The sequence below is a fragment of the Pogona vitticeps genome, chromosome 6, assembly GCF_051106095.1.
Source record: "Pogona vitticeps strain Pit_001003342236 chromosome 6, PviZW2.1, whole genome shotgun sequence".
Lineage (NCBI taxonomy): Eukaryota > Metazoa > Chordata > Lepidosauria > Squamata > Agamidae > Pogona > Pogona vitticeps.
The window spans coordinates 46,235,153-46,253,959 of record NC_135788.1 but is presented as its reverse complement, the minus strand read 5'-3'; the positions used below and the strand labels follow the sequence as shown (position 1 = coordinate 46,253,959).

Sequence of the window (18,807 nt, the reverse complement as noted above, 5' to 3'; positions counted from 1 at the left end):
CTATAAAGCTCCCCGTTTTCCTTTCCTATGCAGCTTTTCCAAGGATGCTAATCTGCATAACACCACTAGAGGTCAGTAGATCCTATCTCAGTTTAGCAATATTCCTCGCTAGACCGATGCTTTTTGCCAGCAGCTCCACAGTTGAGTAAACAGCCCATTGCTATTGAACCTGGATTCCATTTTCTTGAGTCTTCCCCACGTAATGCTTAAATATTTCTAGGAAATTTAATATAAAGAAGACGCAAAGAGCAGTTTTTTAAAAAAATAAATATTTTCACCATCATTTTTTAAAATTCCTATATGAATATATTTCTTCTTTCCTACTGGATACACAAAGCAAATGCTCTGGGACAGGTGGGCTACTTGACCTGCATGACGAAATATTTCCACATAAGACCTATCTTTTAGGTCATTTTTGGTGAGAGTAAGTTTAACGATGGCTGGCAACCAATTCATGGTCTCTTGTTAGAAAACAAGGAGGCAGCCTGGAATGCACTTGAAGCTATGTTTGCAGGCCTTCAGACATGAGACAAACCAAGGAGTCTGACAATCTAGCAAGAAAACTTGGACAGTCAAAACTCTGTCATTTAAAATTCCTTGTGAGGCCAGCTCCAAAGCTAAATATTTTGGAAGACTAAAAGAATGTAAGCCATGCCTGTGGGGATTGGTTGAAGAATGTGCTCACAGTGCCAGCAGTTCGGAAGGGCTGCAGCCAGGCTTGGCTACGATGCACATTTAAAGGCGGATCCTAAAGACAATGCCTGCCTATACAGACAGGGCAAAAACCTTTTCCACGGCATCAGAGATTTCCAGACACTCTGGAAGACATTCATAAGCTGCCCCTCCTTTTCTGCCAGGCATGAAATCAAGTGTGAATTTAAGGGCTCAAGAAACTAGACATGATGTTACTGATCCCAGAAAGGGAGGGAGAGCAGAAGTCTACTCTCTCACACTCTCTTTTTTCGTCAGAAGGCACAGCAAATATAAAACATCTGTTTCAACTACAGTTGGTCCTTCCTGATTTTGCAGAATGGGGTGAGAGGTAGGGAAACTTATTCTCTCTCTCTCTCTCTCTCTCTGTGTGTGTGTGTGTGTGTGTGTGTGTGCGCAGGCTGTTCACATCCAATGCATGTTCAAAGAAAGTGGGGAGGAATTAACAATCCTCTGTATAGGCGTGGATGAAAAACAACTACATGACTTTCCAACCTCAAAGAGGTTTGGAAGACGGAAAGGGGGAAAAATGCATCAGGCTAGCAACAGACCCCTAAACCTCCACATTCTAAAATGTTCAGGAACCAGCTGAACAGTCATTAAAGAGTTGTGCATTTTTTTAAAAAAAAAAGCTGTAATGAGTGGCTGAATTCTAGCCATTGTGACCTCTTCATCCCCCAAAAAAGTAGTGAAGCTATGTATAGCATTTTGCAGTGTACTGCTACAGTTTTCTGGTCTGCGTGCGTGTGCAGGCATGAATAAGGCACTTTTGTTGCTGGTAAGACAGTGGATATCCTGGCAATCCCTTACAGGATTTTCCTATTATTTCCTGGAAGATTCCTCACAGAGCTTTGCTGTGTGTATAGATATAGGTATATATATACATACGTAAAATTGCTCTTCCATAGTTATACATATACAGGCATCGATAAAGTGCAAACACAATTAGCATTTTGTACACTCTCATTTGCTTGGGTAGCTTTTATCCTATGCCACGATCAAAGAAGCTGTTGTCCTGACATGATACTTGGCCCACAGCTTCTTTGTAAAATGAATTTTCTTCTCTCCAGCACTGCTATGGAGAGGAAAAGGTGAGATCGCCGGTGCCACAGAGTGTACAGACAAGGCCTCTTCCTGTTCCCAGGCTGCACACCCAGAACACAAGAGCGGCCAGCCTCCTCTCTTTCCTGCAAGTCTCATGTCTTTGTCGGATGTTAGTTGGCTCCATTCACAGAGACCTCTTCAGGGATCTTCTCTTCTGAACTGCTTCTTCCCGAGAGTCTGTCCTGGTACTCTAAATCATTGAATCGCTCGGCTACACACTGCGCCGTGAGCCGGGCCTCAGGGTCGTGGTCCCAGCACTCGACCAGAGTCTCACACACTTTCTGGATGCCCTGTGAGACAGAGAGGAAATAATGAACACCCACTCAGAAACTGCAAATGTGAGTGGGTGAATGGGAGACTCCACAATACAGTCAGTTTTAAATCTTGGAAGTATATAAATGTACTCACTTTGACTGCCCTTAAAAAAAGGTTAGTAACACTATGGGAAGCAAAAGTATACTAAACTCGCAAAAGCCTGTCACATCTACTAGTATCCTACGTTTTCAGTCTGAGAAAGGAACATTTTTTAAAATCATAAGGAATGAACCAATGGGTTAGGATCAAGAGTCTTATCTTAATCCTACAAGGCATAGTTTTGGTAGTAAACATTGCTACAAAGGAGGGGTGGCCAAAGTTTGCCTCACTGGCTGCATGAGGACAATATGGGATCCAAACGTGTCCCCAGCAATCTGTTCCCCCAAAGTTTTGTTTTAAAAAACCAAACAATCCCTGGGCACCTTCTAGAGTGTGTGCAAGGCAATTCCACCTGTTTCAGGCGCTCTCTATGTTTTCTGGTGGGAACAGGCTCTTTTGAAGCAGGAAGTGTGCATTCCCTGAATCTCTGAAAGTAAACCCCACCTGATTTAAAGCTGCATGTCTGTTTTGCTAGCAAGAATCTCCTAAAACTTGGAAAGTTAATTCTGGGAAGCAGAATGTCTAGATTCTGCTAGCTCCTTGTACCCTATTAAAGAGTGCAGGGGAAACTACCCTGAATGAAGCAATGGAGAGTGTTGCCTGGGTGGGGTTGCCCCAAATTGGAACTAGCATTTCTCTTGTGTACATGGAAGGTGGCTCCACTAATTATCAACAGTATAAGTATCCCCATAAGGCAAGGACAGAGAACTTACAGACCCCTAGTCTAGATAATGATGAACTATTTCTCCTAGCAACCTTGGCCTATGAGAAGTGACTATGGGAGTTCCATGTGCTTCCAGAGGGCCACAGAGTTTCCAGCCACACCATAATGGGACCTCTACAGTTGGTCCCCTATTTTATCAACCTTATTCTATCATTCCAGCCCCATTAAGACTGGATGTCCTGCAGGCCTTTATTTCACAGGCACTTGCATAGTTGCCCACCTCTGCATCAGGCTGATTAAGTTATTAAATCTCACCCTTAAAGTATGTACTCTTTAACGTCAACAGAAGAACCTACGTAGCAAATGCTTAGCTATTATAAGGAATAAATGCTCCTCCTTTTTGGTTACATAAAGTATTACTAAGTAGGGTTAAGGGGGAAAAAACTATTGGGTTTGTATATAAGCACCACACGGTTCTGTATTTGTTGCATAATTTACCTAATGGGCAACAATGACAGATGTCAATGGTACAATCATATTGAGAAGTGTACAAATAATATTCATTTTCCTTGCATTGAAATTACTGACATTAAAGTTAAATTAAATATTAGACTTTAACTTGAAAATCACTAGTGCAACAAATCTCATTAGGAAATGGAAGGGAGTGGAAGGAGTACTGTGTAAAATCCATTCTAGTATTATGAATAATGGGTACATTACCAAATACAAACACAGATAAAGAATATGAATATATTAAAGCTGATACAACACCAACTGCTGCAGATTTTGGTGTTTTGCTGGAGTACTAAGAGTCTCACAAAAGGTAGCTAACAAACACCAGTGACTGATACTGGACCAGTAACTAGAAATTTTGGCAGCAGGAATAATGATGCCTTCTCAGTTAAGCTTGGGTCACCTGAGCCTGGTATACAAGGGGAGAGGATAGAAGAATGGGCAGGAATGCCAATGTGGGCTGTGACAGCCATACCAATTTTGCACTGAAGTTGTATCTTTTGTGTTTCCTTCCACCTGGGAAAGAGCATTTGGAGGCAGTCTATGCACTCAGTGTGGTGGGCTCAGGTTCTTTCAGCAGCAATATTTGGTGCCCCCTAAATTTTGGCATCCTTGGTCAAAGCTCCAGTTGCCTCACCCTAGCTAAGTCTCTGGTTGATTCCCAGTGCACCATTCTCTAACATTTGACATGGCCACTCCCTAAACTGATCAGGCAGTAGCCTTAAGTACCTTGGGGTTATGCTATGCAAGGTGAGTACAATCAAACATACCTATCAGTGCAAATGCAGTTGTAGCATCTATCAAGAAATAGGTTATTGAGAAAATGCAGATGGTACAAGGAAATATAAAACTGCAAATAGAACTGGGAAATGATATTTTATATAGAGTACAACTCCCAGAATTCCTCAACCAGCCTCAACCATGCTGGCTAGGGGATTCTGGGAGTTTTGGATGACTGTACCGTGTGGTCCAAAAAAACAACTTTGGCTTCCCTGCAATCCTGATAAAGTTCTGTGGGACTGGTTCTCTCAACAGCTTGGCAATATAAGCTGATGCTTTTACCTGATGGTTAAGCCATGAGTTAGGAATTTCTGGTCGTCCTCTGTCCCTTAAAACATTGTCTTTCATACTTTCAACACAAGGATGTTCTCGCACTTTAGAACCAAAGGGCGGCTCATATTCTTTCACCTCTGCCAAGATAAGAAACAAACACAAGATCCTTGGTTAGGTTTGCAGGCCCAGATTACATGGAGATGCCTTTGTTCTCCATGACAGATACAGAATCTACTGACTGCTCATGGACTTTATCATCTGACCAAAGAAAAAGCATAATATTCCAGCTTTCCTTTTCTGGATTTATTTCTTCAGTGTCTAAGATTGATTTATCTACCTTAAAATGAGATGCACTGACAAATAACACAGAATGCACTTCACCCAATGAGATGCACTTCTCCCAATTCATGTCTGTTAGTGGAATCTTGCATTTTTAGACACATGATTTCACACAAAATGGTGTTTGGTCTAACCAAAATGTACTGGATTGGTAAGAAGCCAAGATATGAGTCTGGCTTCAAACCCTCAAAGCATTCTCCAAGTAAATAGGACCCTGACTATGGAGTGCCTTGCAAGTCTCTACTCCACCCCATCACTTTAGTAGTCTTCTCCAATTGTGTCAATAGCATTCATAGTGTTTCATAATGTTACCTCAAAGAAAAGTCCTATTCTTATATTTTTTTATTTAGAAGGAATGATAACAACTTGGACATTGAAAAAGAAACATACAACAAAGCTAACTGATAGAAACTGATTTTTTCCAGGAACCATATTTTTTGTAGTTAGCATCCAGACAATCTGTAGAGCTTGATAAGAGAGGGGACAGTATCCTGGTCAATATTTATAAGTAAATAGAGTTCTAGCTATGGAAGCTGCCAGATTAATCTGACAAGATGCCAACTCTTCCTCACCAGGCACATGTCCAGCACTTTGTCAGATAGCAGCAGCAGCAGCTTCTGCAGTTAAGAGTTTTGTGCACATGAATATTGGCAACTGTTTTTATTTATTTTTTGTGCTCTAGATCATTCCACACAGAGCAGTCAACAAGCATCAAGTTCATCTTTGTACTCCATCACCTTGATATCCACAGCAACTGTTCAGCTCATCTATCCATAAGGACATGCCTTCTATCTGAAGGATATACAGCTAATTATGTCATGTTTAATACAATACTCTTAAAACTGTAGAGCTGAAAGGGATTGTATGGATCATCAGGGCCAGCCCTTGTCAAGGAGGCACAGTGAGGAACTGGATTTCCAACCTTTGGCTCTACAGCCAGATATATAAACAACACTGGCTTTATTTGTTGGACTGGAACTTGGAAGAAACAAATTCAAGTCTCAACAAATTAAAAAAAAAACCTCACATTCGGGTAGCAATTTTCTCTCAAACTGACTTACCTCACAAGGTTATTAGGAGGATAAAGTGGGCAGGAAGATAGCCATATCTGCTGCCTGGAGCTCACTAAAGGAAAGGTGCAGTAAACTAACTAACTGAACTCTAAAATAGAACAAGCCAAGACAGAACCCTCACTGGACAAATTAAAGCCGCATCCTTAAATTACTGAACTCCAAGCGAAGAAGTCTTCAGAGAAATGATGAACCAGAGGTTTTGGAGATCCTCCTGAAAGGTTGTTCAACTCCAAAACAGCCATCAAAACTAAATGGAGACTAATGGAACACAAACATGTTTACACACACTTGAGTTTTAATGTTGGTTTTCACCCATATTGCCTTGTTCACAGGGCAAAATGGCATGGGAATTTTTAACTGTATTAAAAATTACATAGAAGAATTTTACCTACTCCACTCAGCAGAAGGGGAGCAATTAGAGTAGATTTCCATATAACACAGAAATCATCCTGCTCTCTTTGAAAGCATATGCAAAATTGACTCAGACCCTAATGAATCACTGGGACTGTAAGAGATATAAGTAATTGGCCTTTTCTGATGTTTTTTTTTTTTTAAGGAAAGAACTGATGGGAACTGGGAATGCAGGAAAAGAAAAAGATGAAAGGTAGTCTCAGGAATGCAGCTGAACCATCAAGACAATGGAGGCTGCAATCCTGAAGTAATTTATATTGACAAAGTCATCCTAAAGCTCAAATGTGCATTTTTTGGCTGATGTTTCTTAGAAACATGTGAGACTACCTTATTTGAAGGTCCAAATCCAACTTACTTGCAGTGGTGCCTAGATTCTCTGTCTCTCTCTCTCATTCACTCACACACACACACACACACACACACACACACACACAGAGAGAGAGAGAGAGAGAGAGAGAGAGAGAGAGAGAGAGAGAGAGAGAGAGAGAGAGAGACTACTGCAGTTGCCTCTGACACAGGGTGAGATCAGATGGTGCAACTGCAAACCAGCTCATTCCTGATCCATTCCTACCTGCACCTTTTTGGTTCCCTGGCAGGGGCTACTGCTTTTTTAGTGTTGGTAGGATCACTCTATTTTGGTTCTGCCGTGTGTGATTGCCAGGATCAAACTGAAGTGGATGGCTTAGCTGTCACCTGGTTTAGGCTGCTTCTGGATCTAACCAGTAGAGGCAGGGATCATGCCAGATGACATACCACAACTGGGACAATTTGGCCATCTAGCTGCACACACAGAAAACTTGCTCCAGAGACTTTACCAGGCCTCTACAGTATGTTATTAAGGTCTGTAGGGTTTGTGGGAGCAAAGTCTGCTCCTAGACTTTGGAAGTCCTTCCTACAGGAGGCCAGACTGGCCCCATCTTTGCGGTCCTTCCGTAAGCAAAGACTTTTCTCTTTTGCAAGCTTTCCCTTAATAACAGGATGCCTGCCTGAAATGGAGTTTTTTAATGGATGTTTATGCCTTACTAGTCTGAATGTGATTTTGGTGTTGCTTTTATTTACTATGTTTTGTGATATTTGTTTGATCATTTTTAGTATTTGTATACTTACTCTTTTAAGCTTTAAATATTGCCTTTTAATGATGTAAGCTGCCTTGGGTTCTTAAGGAGAAAGGTGAGGTAAAATATTTTAAATAAAATAAATAATGATAGATACAGGTGGACATGTGCTTGCAGAGAAGCTGCTGCCACAGCTGTAAGGACACTGAAATATGTCAGCCCCTCCATCCGTTTTGCTCACTAGTGTTTACACTGGCTGGCAGCAGCCCTCTGGATTTCAAGACAAGGGTCATCTTCTAGTCTTACCTGGGAGTCCTGGGGTCTGAAGCTGGGATATTATGAGCTAGAAACCTTCCTCAGCTACAAATGAATCTCAAACAAAAATATAAATGTCTGGTTTCTGTCTTATTAAGGCACAGGTCTGCTGGTGTCCTGCATCCCAAGCAATAAATCAAAATTAGCCTTCAATAATTCATTAAAATCTATAGTGTTTGAATAACACTAGAAAAATTAACAGTAGCATTAATATGGAATTGCCTGAAGAATACAGAAAACAGGCTGCTCAAATTAGAAACCTTTTCTTTACTGTGTTTTAGTGTTTTCTTTCTATGTTTAAATCCTTCTGGTTGACGAAAAGAGGTTCTATCCTACTATGATTTCTGTCAGAACTGGTGTTTATTGATGTTAAATGTGCCTTTATGAATTCTATGCATTTGCAGAATGATTGCATATGCTTGTGGTCAGGTTCTGTTGTAATGGACACCATACAATCACCAAACACATGATTTGCTGCTGAGCACTGATAAGTCCACGTATCAGGCAGTCTGGGTGAGGTAATTCCTCATTATCTATTTTTGACATGAAAGGATGTGTGACAAAACTAGAACACTGACACAAATTATATTTTCTGGGGACAGTCTAAGGAAACAAATGTGACTAGAAGAACACCAAAAATGGCAATTTGAGAAGTACTGTACAAAGTTTTCTTCTCATGGGAATGGGGAGGAAGGTAATAACCATATCTTTAAAAAATAAAAATAAAAAATCTGAAAACCTGCACACAGTCATTACTTCTACATAACTCTTATTTAGAATCAGTACAGTGCTCTGTATATGTAACCAAGGATAGGTTAACAGTTTATATGCTTAATTTTATTTTTGTGAAAAGCAGTTCATTGGGGAGGCAGTAGCACCCCACCTTGAACATAATTACTGTATATGGGGAAAAACATGATTATGCCTCTCCTCACTGCTACAAATTTTAATTACTGTATGTATTGGCTCCTCCCATAATTATTTCCATGCAAACTTTGATTAAGGGCCCTCCTAACCCCCCTGGCCTTTTTTTAAAAAAGGACATGTATCTCAAGGTGGAGAGTGAGAAAAATATTAGTTTCATCGTTTCCATTGAATTTGACCCAATGTCCACTGCCGCAATAAGAAGCTAGGTGTGGGTTTATAGCCAAACATCACAAGCTTTTGAACACCTGGAAAATGAAGTGTAGAAGCATTCTCCTTCAGAAATATTGAGCCTTTTCTCCTCTCTGCTCCCTAAAATAACAACGCATTTTTTGCTTCCACTGTAGACCATTTCTTTCTGTACTGTTATATTTAAACCAAAGACATTGTTTTAGTTGAGCTTGCAAAATCTTTCAAGTGGTGACATTCGGCTGAAGGAACAGAGGCCATTTTGAAAGGTATTTTCCAAATTACTCCCTGGTAACCTCGCTGGTTCTGACTGATGTCATGTACTGGCAACAAAGGGCTTGAAAATCAGCAGCTTTTAGAGGGCTGTCAGATCACTTAACGCTCTCTGTGCTTTCCTTTCTCACAGTACCCATGCTGAGCACAAAGGCAAAATGCTTGGGTGGAAATTATATTTCTCAGAAAGTGTAACATCTGGTACACAGCTGTTGTGCCGACTGAAATACCAAGCTAGCAGGGCAATGGAGCAGCTTAAGCTTTCCCAAAAGCAGCATTGCTGACTTTCTAAATATGACTTCTAAATTATACTCCAGTGAAACATTAGGCAAACGGTACTCTCCTTCTCATATACAAGCTTCACAGACTTTAGCCCATCAAGTGAGAGTCGGTTCTTTTTTCTCAGGCCAAAACTTCACTTGCAACTACAGTACTATTTACAGCTTTAGTGTATGGATCCAACTCTCTTTCTCTCTTTTCTGTTTCAAACAAATCTTGTCTGCAAATGATTAAGATACTATGAAGACTGCATCCAGGAAATTTTCACACCCATTCTGCTCCACAAGACGTATAGAAACACCTGCACACTTCACTATTTTATTGCCAAACAAAATACCTTTATAAGCCCTTTTTACAGAAATGTACACAACATTTTTTAAAAACAGCTATCTTAAAAACAACACCCCTGGCTGGAAGCCTATTACTTATTCATGCCAGTGTTAACTCCATCAAGTAAATTTCAGCAGCAAATTTCTGCCAGATACGAAGTCAGTTGCATTATTCTTTTTGTGTGCCAAGTCACATGATGACTTTCGGATTATTAAAATCAGGGCTGACATTTTAACTGGTGGCAATTTGCCACTAAAATGTATGGCAATGGAGTTACACCAGTAGGTGTAAGTGACAGGATTATGACCACTGTATTACTTCACTAACCAAGCACAATGTTCATGTCACTGTTGATCTGCCTTCTTCGTCCCATAAAAAAATCCACATTGTTCTTCCCACTCCCCATTTTTAAATACATACTGGCCAAAATCCTGTTGCTTAGTACAGCAAACTGACATAGAGTAAGCCCATTGAATCAAAGGGGATCTCTAGAGATTTGGTGAGTCAACACCTCTAAAAATTCCATTGATGCAAACGGGACATACTAAATGCAACTTACTTTTGCATAGTAAACCACAGTTTGAGTCAGCTCATTTGAACCAACAGAATTTACAGAGGAGTCAATTCACTAAATCTCCACTGATTCAATGGGTCTAATCTATTGCAATTTAATACACTAAGCAACAGAATTTTGGCCTTGCAACTCTTAGTGGGGTGAAAAAACACCAACATATCTCCCTCACTCTGGCTGCTTTGCACTGGTTGCCCGTCTGTTTCCGCATTGACTTCAAAGTGTTAATGATTACATATAAAGCCCTAAACGGTCTGACACTGAGGGAGGCCCGGAAGGAAAAAACAAGAAATTGGGCCTTCTCGGCGGTGGCCCCTCGGCTGTGGAACACCCTCCCTACCGAAATTTGGCTAGCACCCTCACTGGGCATTTTCAAAAGCCAGCTGAAAACTTGGCTATTCAAGCAGGCCTTCCCTCCAGTCAAAATAAGTCATTCTTATTTCTTATTTCTCTTCTTTTGATTCTTGCCATCTTGAGACTGCTTGCTTTAAACTGCTTGCTTTAAATTAATTGTTAAACTTGTAAAATTACTATACTATGTTTTATATCATATTGTCTTTATCTGTGTAAAACTGTCTATATTTTAAATTGTTTTTATCTTGTATGTTGTGAGCCGCCCAGAGTAGACTATGTCTAGATGGGCGGCATATAAATGCAATAAAATAAATAAATAAATAAATAAATAAATATTTTGTCATCTCCAGAATGTTACTGCACTGATGTTTTTAACTGGTATAATCCTTGAGCAAGGAGGTAATGGATGCCTTCTTGTGCAGATATTGAAAATCTACTATCATCATCAGCCATGTAACACAGCACTGCACAAGGAGAACAAGATGATAGGATTCTGGCTGCAGTTTCTCAAACACTGTTCTGTTTCATACATGCATTGCACACTTGCATTGTACAGTTTGAGTTTTAGGTTCTGCCATGTATCTGTCTTCTTCATTTTTGGAGAGATCTGTACATAACTTTACCCTTTTCTTAAGCAGTACGTGCCTTTTCTTTCCTGATTATATTAATTGTACTCGTGTAACTTCCTGAGCAGACCTGCTGATTTGATGGTTTTCTCCCTAGACATTATTCTGGTTTGCTCAAACAGGAACAGGAAAAGAACTCAGGAATCCGCAAGGATAAAACATTCTTCCTGAGCAAACAACTCATTAATGCCTTAAAAAAACCCTGTGGAATGCAGTAAGCCAGAATTCCAGAACGGAAGACAAGAAAAGACCATTCCTACCTGCATTTCAGTGTCTTTCTGAAAGGTATGAAAATAAAAAAATATTAAGTGGGAAAACCAGGAAATACTTTTTAGGGCTCCAAATTGTTTGCCAATCTGTGCAACACTATAATATTTATATATATCTACACCTTTCTAGCAGATTGCCCTGGTTTGGACAATCATATAAGGCTTCATAAATGGTGGTTGATGTGCATCGTGGTTTATGATGCTGAGAAAAAAACATTAGCTGGAATTTTATTTCCCTCTCCCTGCCTTGACCCTGACTCAGTCTCATAATTCCCCATTTGGATGTAAAGGTACACTCTGGCTCAGCACAAGTCAGGATATTTACCTTGAAGGCACTGGGGGATAAGAGAGCAGGAAGGATGAAGAAGTATCACGGCTATTATGCTAATTCTCAGTTCTATAAACAATGGGTTATAAAACCTTCAACAATTGTCTGAACTAACTTCTTGCAAACCTAAGTTTCTTCAGCATAATCCCTGAATGTCAGAGGTTTAAAAGAAAGAATTAAGATCTCTTTGGACATGCCTGCATGCATGCATGCACAGGTTAGGTAATGGGGTCTGAGCAAAATGCTATGGCATTCTTGACTACTATATATGATGTGAAAGTTGGACAGTGAAGAGAGCTAGCATAAAAAAAAGAGAGATTCTTTTGTAGCATAGTATTGGAGGAGAGCTTTAGAGATACCATGAAACACCAGAAAGACAAATTAATGAGGTTTAGATCAGTGGTTCTTAACCTTTGTTACTCGGATGTTTTTGAACTGCAACTCCCAGAAACCCCAGCCAGCACAGTTGGTGGTGAAGGCTTCTGGGAGTTGCAGTCCAAAACTCCTGAGTAACCCAAGGTTAAGAACCAGTGGTTTAGATCATCAAATCAAGTCAGAATTCTTAAGAGGACCTAACATGATAAAACTGAGACGATCACACTTTGAGCACATCATGGGAAGATTGTCTGAAAAAGACCATAAAGATGGGAAACATGGAAGACAATGAGAAAAGAGGAAGACTGAACATGATTAGTGGATGGACTCAATAAGGGAATCCATGGCCTCTGCTTTGAAAGACCTCAGCAGGGCTATTCATAACAGGACGTTTTGGAGGTCACTAATTCATAGGGTCTCCACAAATTGAAAGTGGCATAATAACACATAATAACAATATTTAAGCAAAATTATTACTTTTTACACTTCAGTATAACTCTGACAATTGCATCTTCATTCCTTTTCAGATGCTACGAGACTGGAATCTGAACACTCTTTATAAAATTAAAGACTTGTTTGATGTTAATCTCAAATTTTATTTATCTGTTTTACTGAGTGAATAATTTGACCAAAGATAAGTCTGAACTAGTTTATTTTAGTTTATTAGACAGTGATGGAGGAGGCCTGGTCCTCTAGATGCAATTCCCATTCATTCCTCACCATTGTCTTTGTCAAGGGGCAATCAAGAAACATCTGGAGGACCGTACCTTCCCGACACCTGCTATTACAGGATGCTTTGGGTTCTCGATAATGGCAGACAAAAGAGTTAAAAACTGGATCCATTCATTCACTCACTCATTCTATTATACCCCACCTTCCTCCCAATAATGGGACCCAAGGTGGCTATAGATCTATGGAGATCTAACCCTACATTACCGTTTTAAAGTGGTCAATCATAACAGTCTTACAACGTGGAGGATGGATTCAGGCTGAATATTCTATCTTTTGAAGGCCTGGTTGTTTTTAACACTCCTGGCTGCTCTGGATATCGTATTTGGTGTGTGTGTGTTTAGTCGTTTAGTCGTGTCCGACTCTTCGTGACCCCATGGACCAGAGCACGCCAGGCCCTCTTATCTTCCACTGCCTCCCGGAGTTGTGTCAAATTCATGTTGGTTGCTTCGTATTTGGAGCTGAGAATATTTTCCCTTCTCCAAGATGAACCACTTCATGTAATCTGATCTATGGGTGGAGGGAAGATGCCATCTGTACAGTCCACAACTTTATTGCACATTAAGCCATGGAAATGATTATAAAAACTAAATTATGCCCAAGAAGCAGAAAATAACTCGCTCACCACTATTTGCCATGAGTGTCAGGCATGCTTATAATGCACAGTAGTAATCTCATCCAGTTATCGAAATGCACATCTGTTGCCAGGTGATTCCTGACTATGAGATGCCACAGCTGGTACACTAGCAAATGCGAGGCATTATATGTCCTGAACGTTATTTCAGCATCCAGCTGAAAAGAAACACATCTGGAGAGCACCAGATTATGGGATTTTGGTTCAAAACATGGCCTGGATAGCATCTTGGCAGTGTTCTGCTCCTAAGGCTAAGCAGATCTAGACAGCCCTGGAAGTTGCTTAGATGGGAGACCACTAGTGAACCATGTTGTAAACTACTCTGAGCTGCCCAGAGAAAGGGGCAAAGTTCAAATGTCATAGATCAGTCACATATGGGGAAAAACCTGCTGCAACCTGTACAACCCAATAGTTTTTAATGGCACCTATAGAAAATAAAAATACCCCTGAGCTTTAAGACTGCCCATCACACATACCTCCAACACCATTACAGCGAGATGTCATTTCCCACAGAACCAAAGCCATGGAATACACATCAGTCTGCTTGAAAGATTCAACATTATCTAAGTTCATTCTGGATTCCAAGACTTCAGGAGCCATGTACCTTGCTGTGCCAACCTGTCAGTATACAGAAAACAGTGAAAAATACTTCAGATGGGGCAACATCTTTAGGAAGTTCACAAAACTTTGGGTAGAGTGGGCAGCATATAAGTTAAATGAATGAATGAATGAATGAATGAATGAATGAATGAATGAATGAATGAATGAATGAATGAATAAATAAATAAATAAATAAATAAATAAATATGACAATTTTGCACTTTGAATATAACACACCAGCCCTACTCAGGTGGTCTAAAGCAGTGGTCCCCAACCTTGGGCCTCCAGATGTTCTTGGACTTTAACTCCCAGAAATCCTGGCCAGCAGAGTTGGCGGTTAAGGCTTCTGGGAGCTGTAGTCCAAGAACATCTGGAGGCTCAAGGTTGGGGACCACTGGTCTAAAGTATATTTATTCACCATGTGAAGAGGGGTGCAGTCTAGGCCAACATCCTCTGTCATCACTTTGTTCACACTGAAACTGTTGAGTCCAAAGAGGAGAGAATTCTCTACCCACAGAGCTTCTGCATGTGAAGCAGAACCCGGATTCTCCCATATTAAGATGCTTACAAATACTTTAACAGGGTTATTCACTCTGTTAACACTTCCCTTCAAATATTTCATCATAACAAAAAAAACAAAATCTAGGTGATAGCTTTGCAGGTGAAGGAGGAAATATTAAACAAAGGTATAACTAAGTCTTGAGTAGGAGGGAGAAAGGGGCAGAAAGAAAGTTTAATTGTCCTTCCCTCATGATGGCTCACAGTCCCCTTATTTTTCTGCCTTAAGAGTGAGCTATTGCAATTCCTTTCAGAGACTGAAAAAGAGCAGTACTTAGTATACTGTTATGGTGGTTACAAAACATGTCCACTGTCTTGACACAGAGGAGCAGCTTTTGTCTACAAGGATACTGTATGGCCCTCCTGCCATGACTAGAGTCTTCTCCTGCAAACATTTCCAATCTATCGTAGTGGAAGGCTTTGCCAGGTCATGCTTTAGAACCCATGGTTAATGTCCTGTTGCTTCTAAACACAAAACATAAGGTAAATCATGTAAGTTTCCTCATGCCTCACCAGGTTCTTCACTGTGTGACCAACTTCACAAGTGTGAGAATGAGTGTGCAACAAGACACCTGCTGGAGCATGTAAGATACTTGCACATTTCCTTTCCACTCTGCAGTTAAGTAATACAGTGGTGCCTCGCAAGACGATGTTAATTCATTCTGCGAAAATCACTGTCTTGCGAAAACATTGTCTTGTGAAATGTGGTTCCCCATTGGAATGCATTTAAACCTATTTAATGTTCCAATGGGGGGGCAAATCCTTGTCTTGCGAAAATCGCCCATAGGAAAACCATTTTGCAAAGCACGGACCCAACTGTCAAAATCGCTGTCTTGCGAAAAACCGTCCCTAAAAAATCATCTAGCGAAAAACGCCCATAGGGAAAACCATTTTGCGAAGCGCTATGGTGATCGCAAAAACCCATCGTCTTGCGAATTAACTGTTTTGCAAGACAATTGTCTAGCGAGGCACCACTGTAGGATACTAGCCTTTGAGTTTTCTACTGCTCCTCCTCCTGAAGCTCACCTGCCCACTGTTGGCCAAGTCATCTACAGAAAGAGTAGGATCCAGTCGAAGTGACAGCCCAAAGTCACACAGGCAACACGTTAAGTCATTTTTGACCAATATGTTAGAGCTCTTTAAGTCTCTGTGGACAATGGGTGTCTTTGGTCGGCCACAAGGTGTATGGTCGCTATGAAGATGGGCAATCCCTCGAGCCAAAGATCCACCCAATCGCCAGAGGTCTTCCCAGCTAATGATGTGTTTCATAAGGTACTCCTGCAAGTTTCCTCTTGCATGGAAAGCAGTGATCAACCAGTACTGCTTGCCTAGATCTGTCTTGCGTTCCTCAGCTGTTAGGAACTGAAGAATATTCTCATGCTTCAGGTTTATGTCAGAGAATATGTCTTTCTCAGTCTTCCAGGAGGCATATTCTTCATAGGAGAAGATCTTGACAGCCACTGTTTCAAACTGTTCTGAGGTGTTTTGCTTCAGTTTAGCCTTATAGACTTCAGCAAACCGTCCTTTGCCTACCAGGGTGTCCAGCTCAATGGGCAACAGCTCAGTATTATGGTTAATGTTATTTGCACAAGTTGAACTAATGTCAGAGCCGTTATCATCCAATATCATGGCACAAACATCGCTGCAATCTTTATGTGTCCTGGACTTTTTTTTCTCCCATGACATGTTCATCTTCCTTGCCCTCTGAATCCGGTAACAGTAAAAGATAACAGTAACAGCAACGGCAATCACAAGCAATGGGACGAGGCTTATTACTGCAACTTTAGAGATCACACCTTTAATGTCACTGGAAGGGAAGCTGTAACCTAGAAGAAGGGAATACAAATAGTGATTGAAGTATGTATACAGAAGTACAGTGACAATACAGTAATAAACAATACAGTGGACCCTCTACTTAAGGAATTAATCCGTATTGGAATGGTGGCTGCAAGTCGAAAAGTCTGTAAGTCGAATCTCCATTGACCTACAATGCACTGAAAACCGATTAATCCCATAACCAGTGGTTTTTATTCTATTTTTATTCCATTTTGGTTTTTTTCTGGTCTGTAAGTCGATTCTCTGGCTGCAAGTCGAATATAAATTTTGTAGCCAGAGAAGTCTGTAACTCGAAAAGTCTGTAAGTCGAGCCGTCTGTAAGTTGAGGGTCCATTGTACACAATAAAACACTAACAATATAAAACACTGTATTCAGAAGTGGGGTTTTGAATTTCCATGTCTCAAAAATGTTATTTGAAAACATCGCTAGATGCATACTGGATGGGCCCAGTTAAAGCAGCTTTTCAGATCTTGGTGCTTCTATGTGAAAATACACTGCCATACTGTGGTACACAACCAGATATTCTTCAGGTGTTTTTGACTATGGCTCCCATAAGCCCCACCTAGGATGTCCAATGGTCCTGAAATAGGGGAAATATGGTTGAAAACCTCAGGAGGAAGCCAGATTGCCTATCCTTGGCATAAACTGTGCTAAACAGCAATAACCACCCAATTCAGGCAATGCTGAATTACTGTACCTTCTCTGAACTTCAAATGAGAGGAAGATCAGGAATTCTTGCTTGTTTGTGAATTCTTCAAGTACATATTGACACATGTATGAGTTGGCCCAGTTTCTTATTTTAGCTAGACCAATGAACTGTAGCTGATCAACTCTGAGCCCAGTTGATTGCTGCTAGTACGGGGATTATAGGATTCTAACACTTCCTAGCAAAAGGGGAAAATGGCACAAGTGGGCTATGTTTCAAAAGCCTTTTTCTTTATCCCTGAGAAATCTAGGCTAGACCTAAACAATATGCCATCAATATTTTTATTTTCCAGATTGACCAGTAGAGCTACATGAAAGAATTCATATGATTGGTTTCCACTGTGTGAAACGTGTCTTCACTCAGCTGAGCGAGAAACACAATAGACCTAGTTGTCACCATGGAATGACTGACTTGTGCAATCAAATTCTTGTATTGTTTTGCACCAACTCTGTTTTCAGCAGAGGTTGAAAGATGGGTGAGTGGAGGGGAAGAGGAGAAGCATAACCATTCAAAGCATGCAAGAGAATCACTTTACAGTATTTGAAGTGATAGCAAGTAAACATCTTTAAATTTGCCAAAAATGCGATTACACCATAAAATGAGATACCACAATACAAAAATACAAGAGTGAAAGGAAAACAGTGCCAACTTTTTTGTTTATCAAAGGACAAGAGACATAATTGGAAATATATTTTTAAAACTACAATATCCAGAATCCTCTCAGTCAAAAGGCCATTGGTCATGCTGTCTGGGAAAACTCTGGGAGTTGTTTTTCAATACAGCAACCTTTTTGGTTCAGGTGCCTATAAACTGCCAGAGACATTACCAAGTGAAGAAACAGGTGGATGCCCTAAGAAGGAAGAGAATAACTGGGCTAGATGCAAAGAGTACATGTCAACAAGGATGGTGGAGGGCTATGGACTTGGTGAAAATGTGATTCATAATAAGGAAGATGTACAATCTCTAAAATTGTGCATTCTGCAAAGACAAGACCAAAAAACCCACAAAAACAAAACAAAACGCCCTAACATTTATCTGACATATTATGGCATCTTTATTCAGGGCAAGTACCAAACATTTAGTGTGTTAGTTAAAATAGTCATATGTTTTGCATGGAGTTCCTTAATGGAAAGCTTCAACAGTCTAAACCAGGCTGCATGAGATTTCAGTGCACCAGCTGCTTCATAATTCTCCTCTCTGGTTTTTATGAACTGTCTTGATGCCATTTGTCAAGCAGCAGTTGGGCCGTAGTACTTCACCAATTGGGTGGTGTGGGGGGGGGCTTGCCCAGGAATAGCTCACTATCCAAGCCTGATCGTATCATAAATTCTAAACACTGCACAGTGTGTAAGAAAGAAGTTAATTGCCAGTGGATTATTTCCCCTGCCCTCGAATCAAAATCATCATAATTTTCTCCATTAACTATATTCAGAGCATCTATATACACAATGGCAATGCAAACATACCACTCTGCACATGCCTGGTCATGGAAACTAAGCAAGATTTCACCTGATTAGTACTTGGATTGGAAATAGCAGGAACCTTACATTGGGGTCAAGGCTGCCTGAAACCT

The 18,807-nt window shown here is 40.5% G+C and overlaps 1 protein-coding gene across 1 annotated transcript in view; it reads right to left on the bottom strand.

Annotated features, from left to right (window-relative positions):
- Positions 1 to 363: 363 nt before the first annotated feature.
- Positions 364 to 18,807, bottom strand: part of TGFBR2 (transforming growth factor beta receptor 2) — a 76,394-nt gene continuing 57,950 nt past the window's right edge. The window contains exons 4-7 of the mRNA XM_020808050.3: positions 15,718 to 16,517; positions 14,010 to 14,151; positions 4,469 to 4,596; positions 364 to 2,105 (exon numbers count right to left, since the gene is read on the bottom strand). Of these exons, the coding sequence (XP_020663709.2) occupies positions 1,926 to 2,105; positions 4,469 to 4,596; positions 14,010 to 14,151; positions 15,718 to 16,517 (1,250 nt within the window). The 3' untranslated portion in view covers positions 364 to 1,925. The remainder of the gene's footprint in view (positions 2,106 to 4,468; positions 4,597 to 14,009; positions 14,152 to 15,717; positions 16,518 to 18,807) is intronic.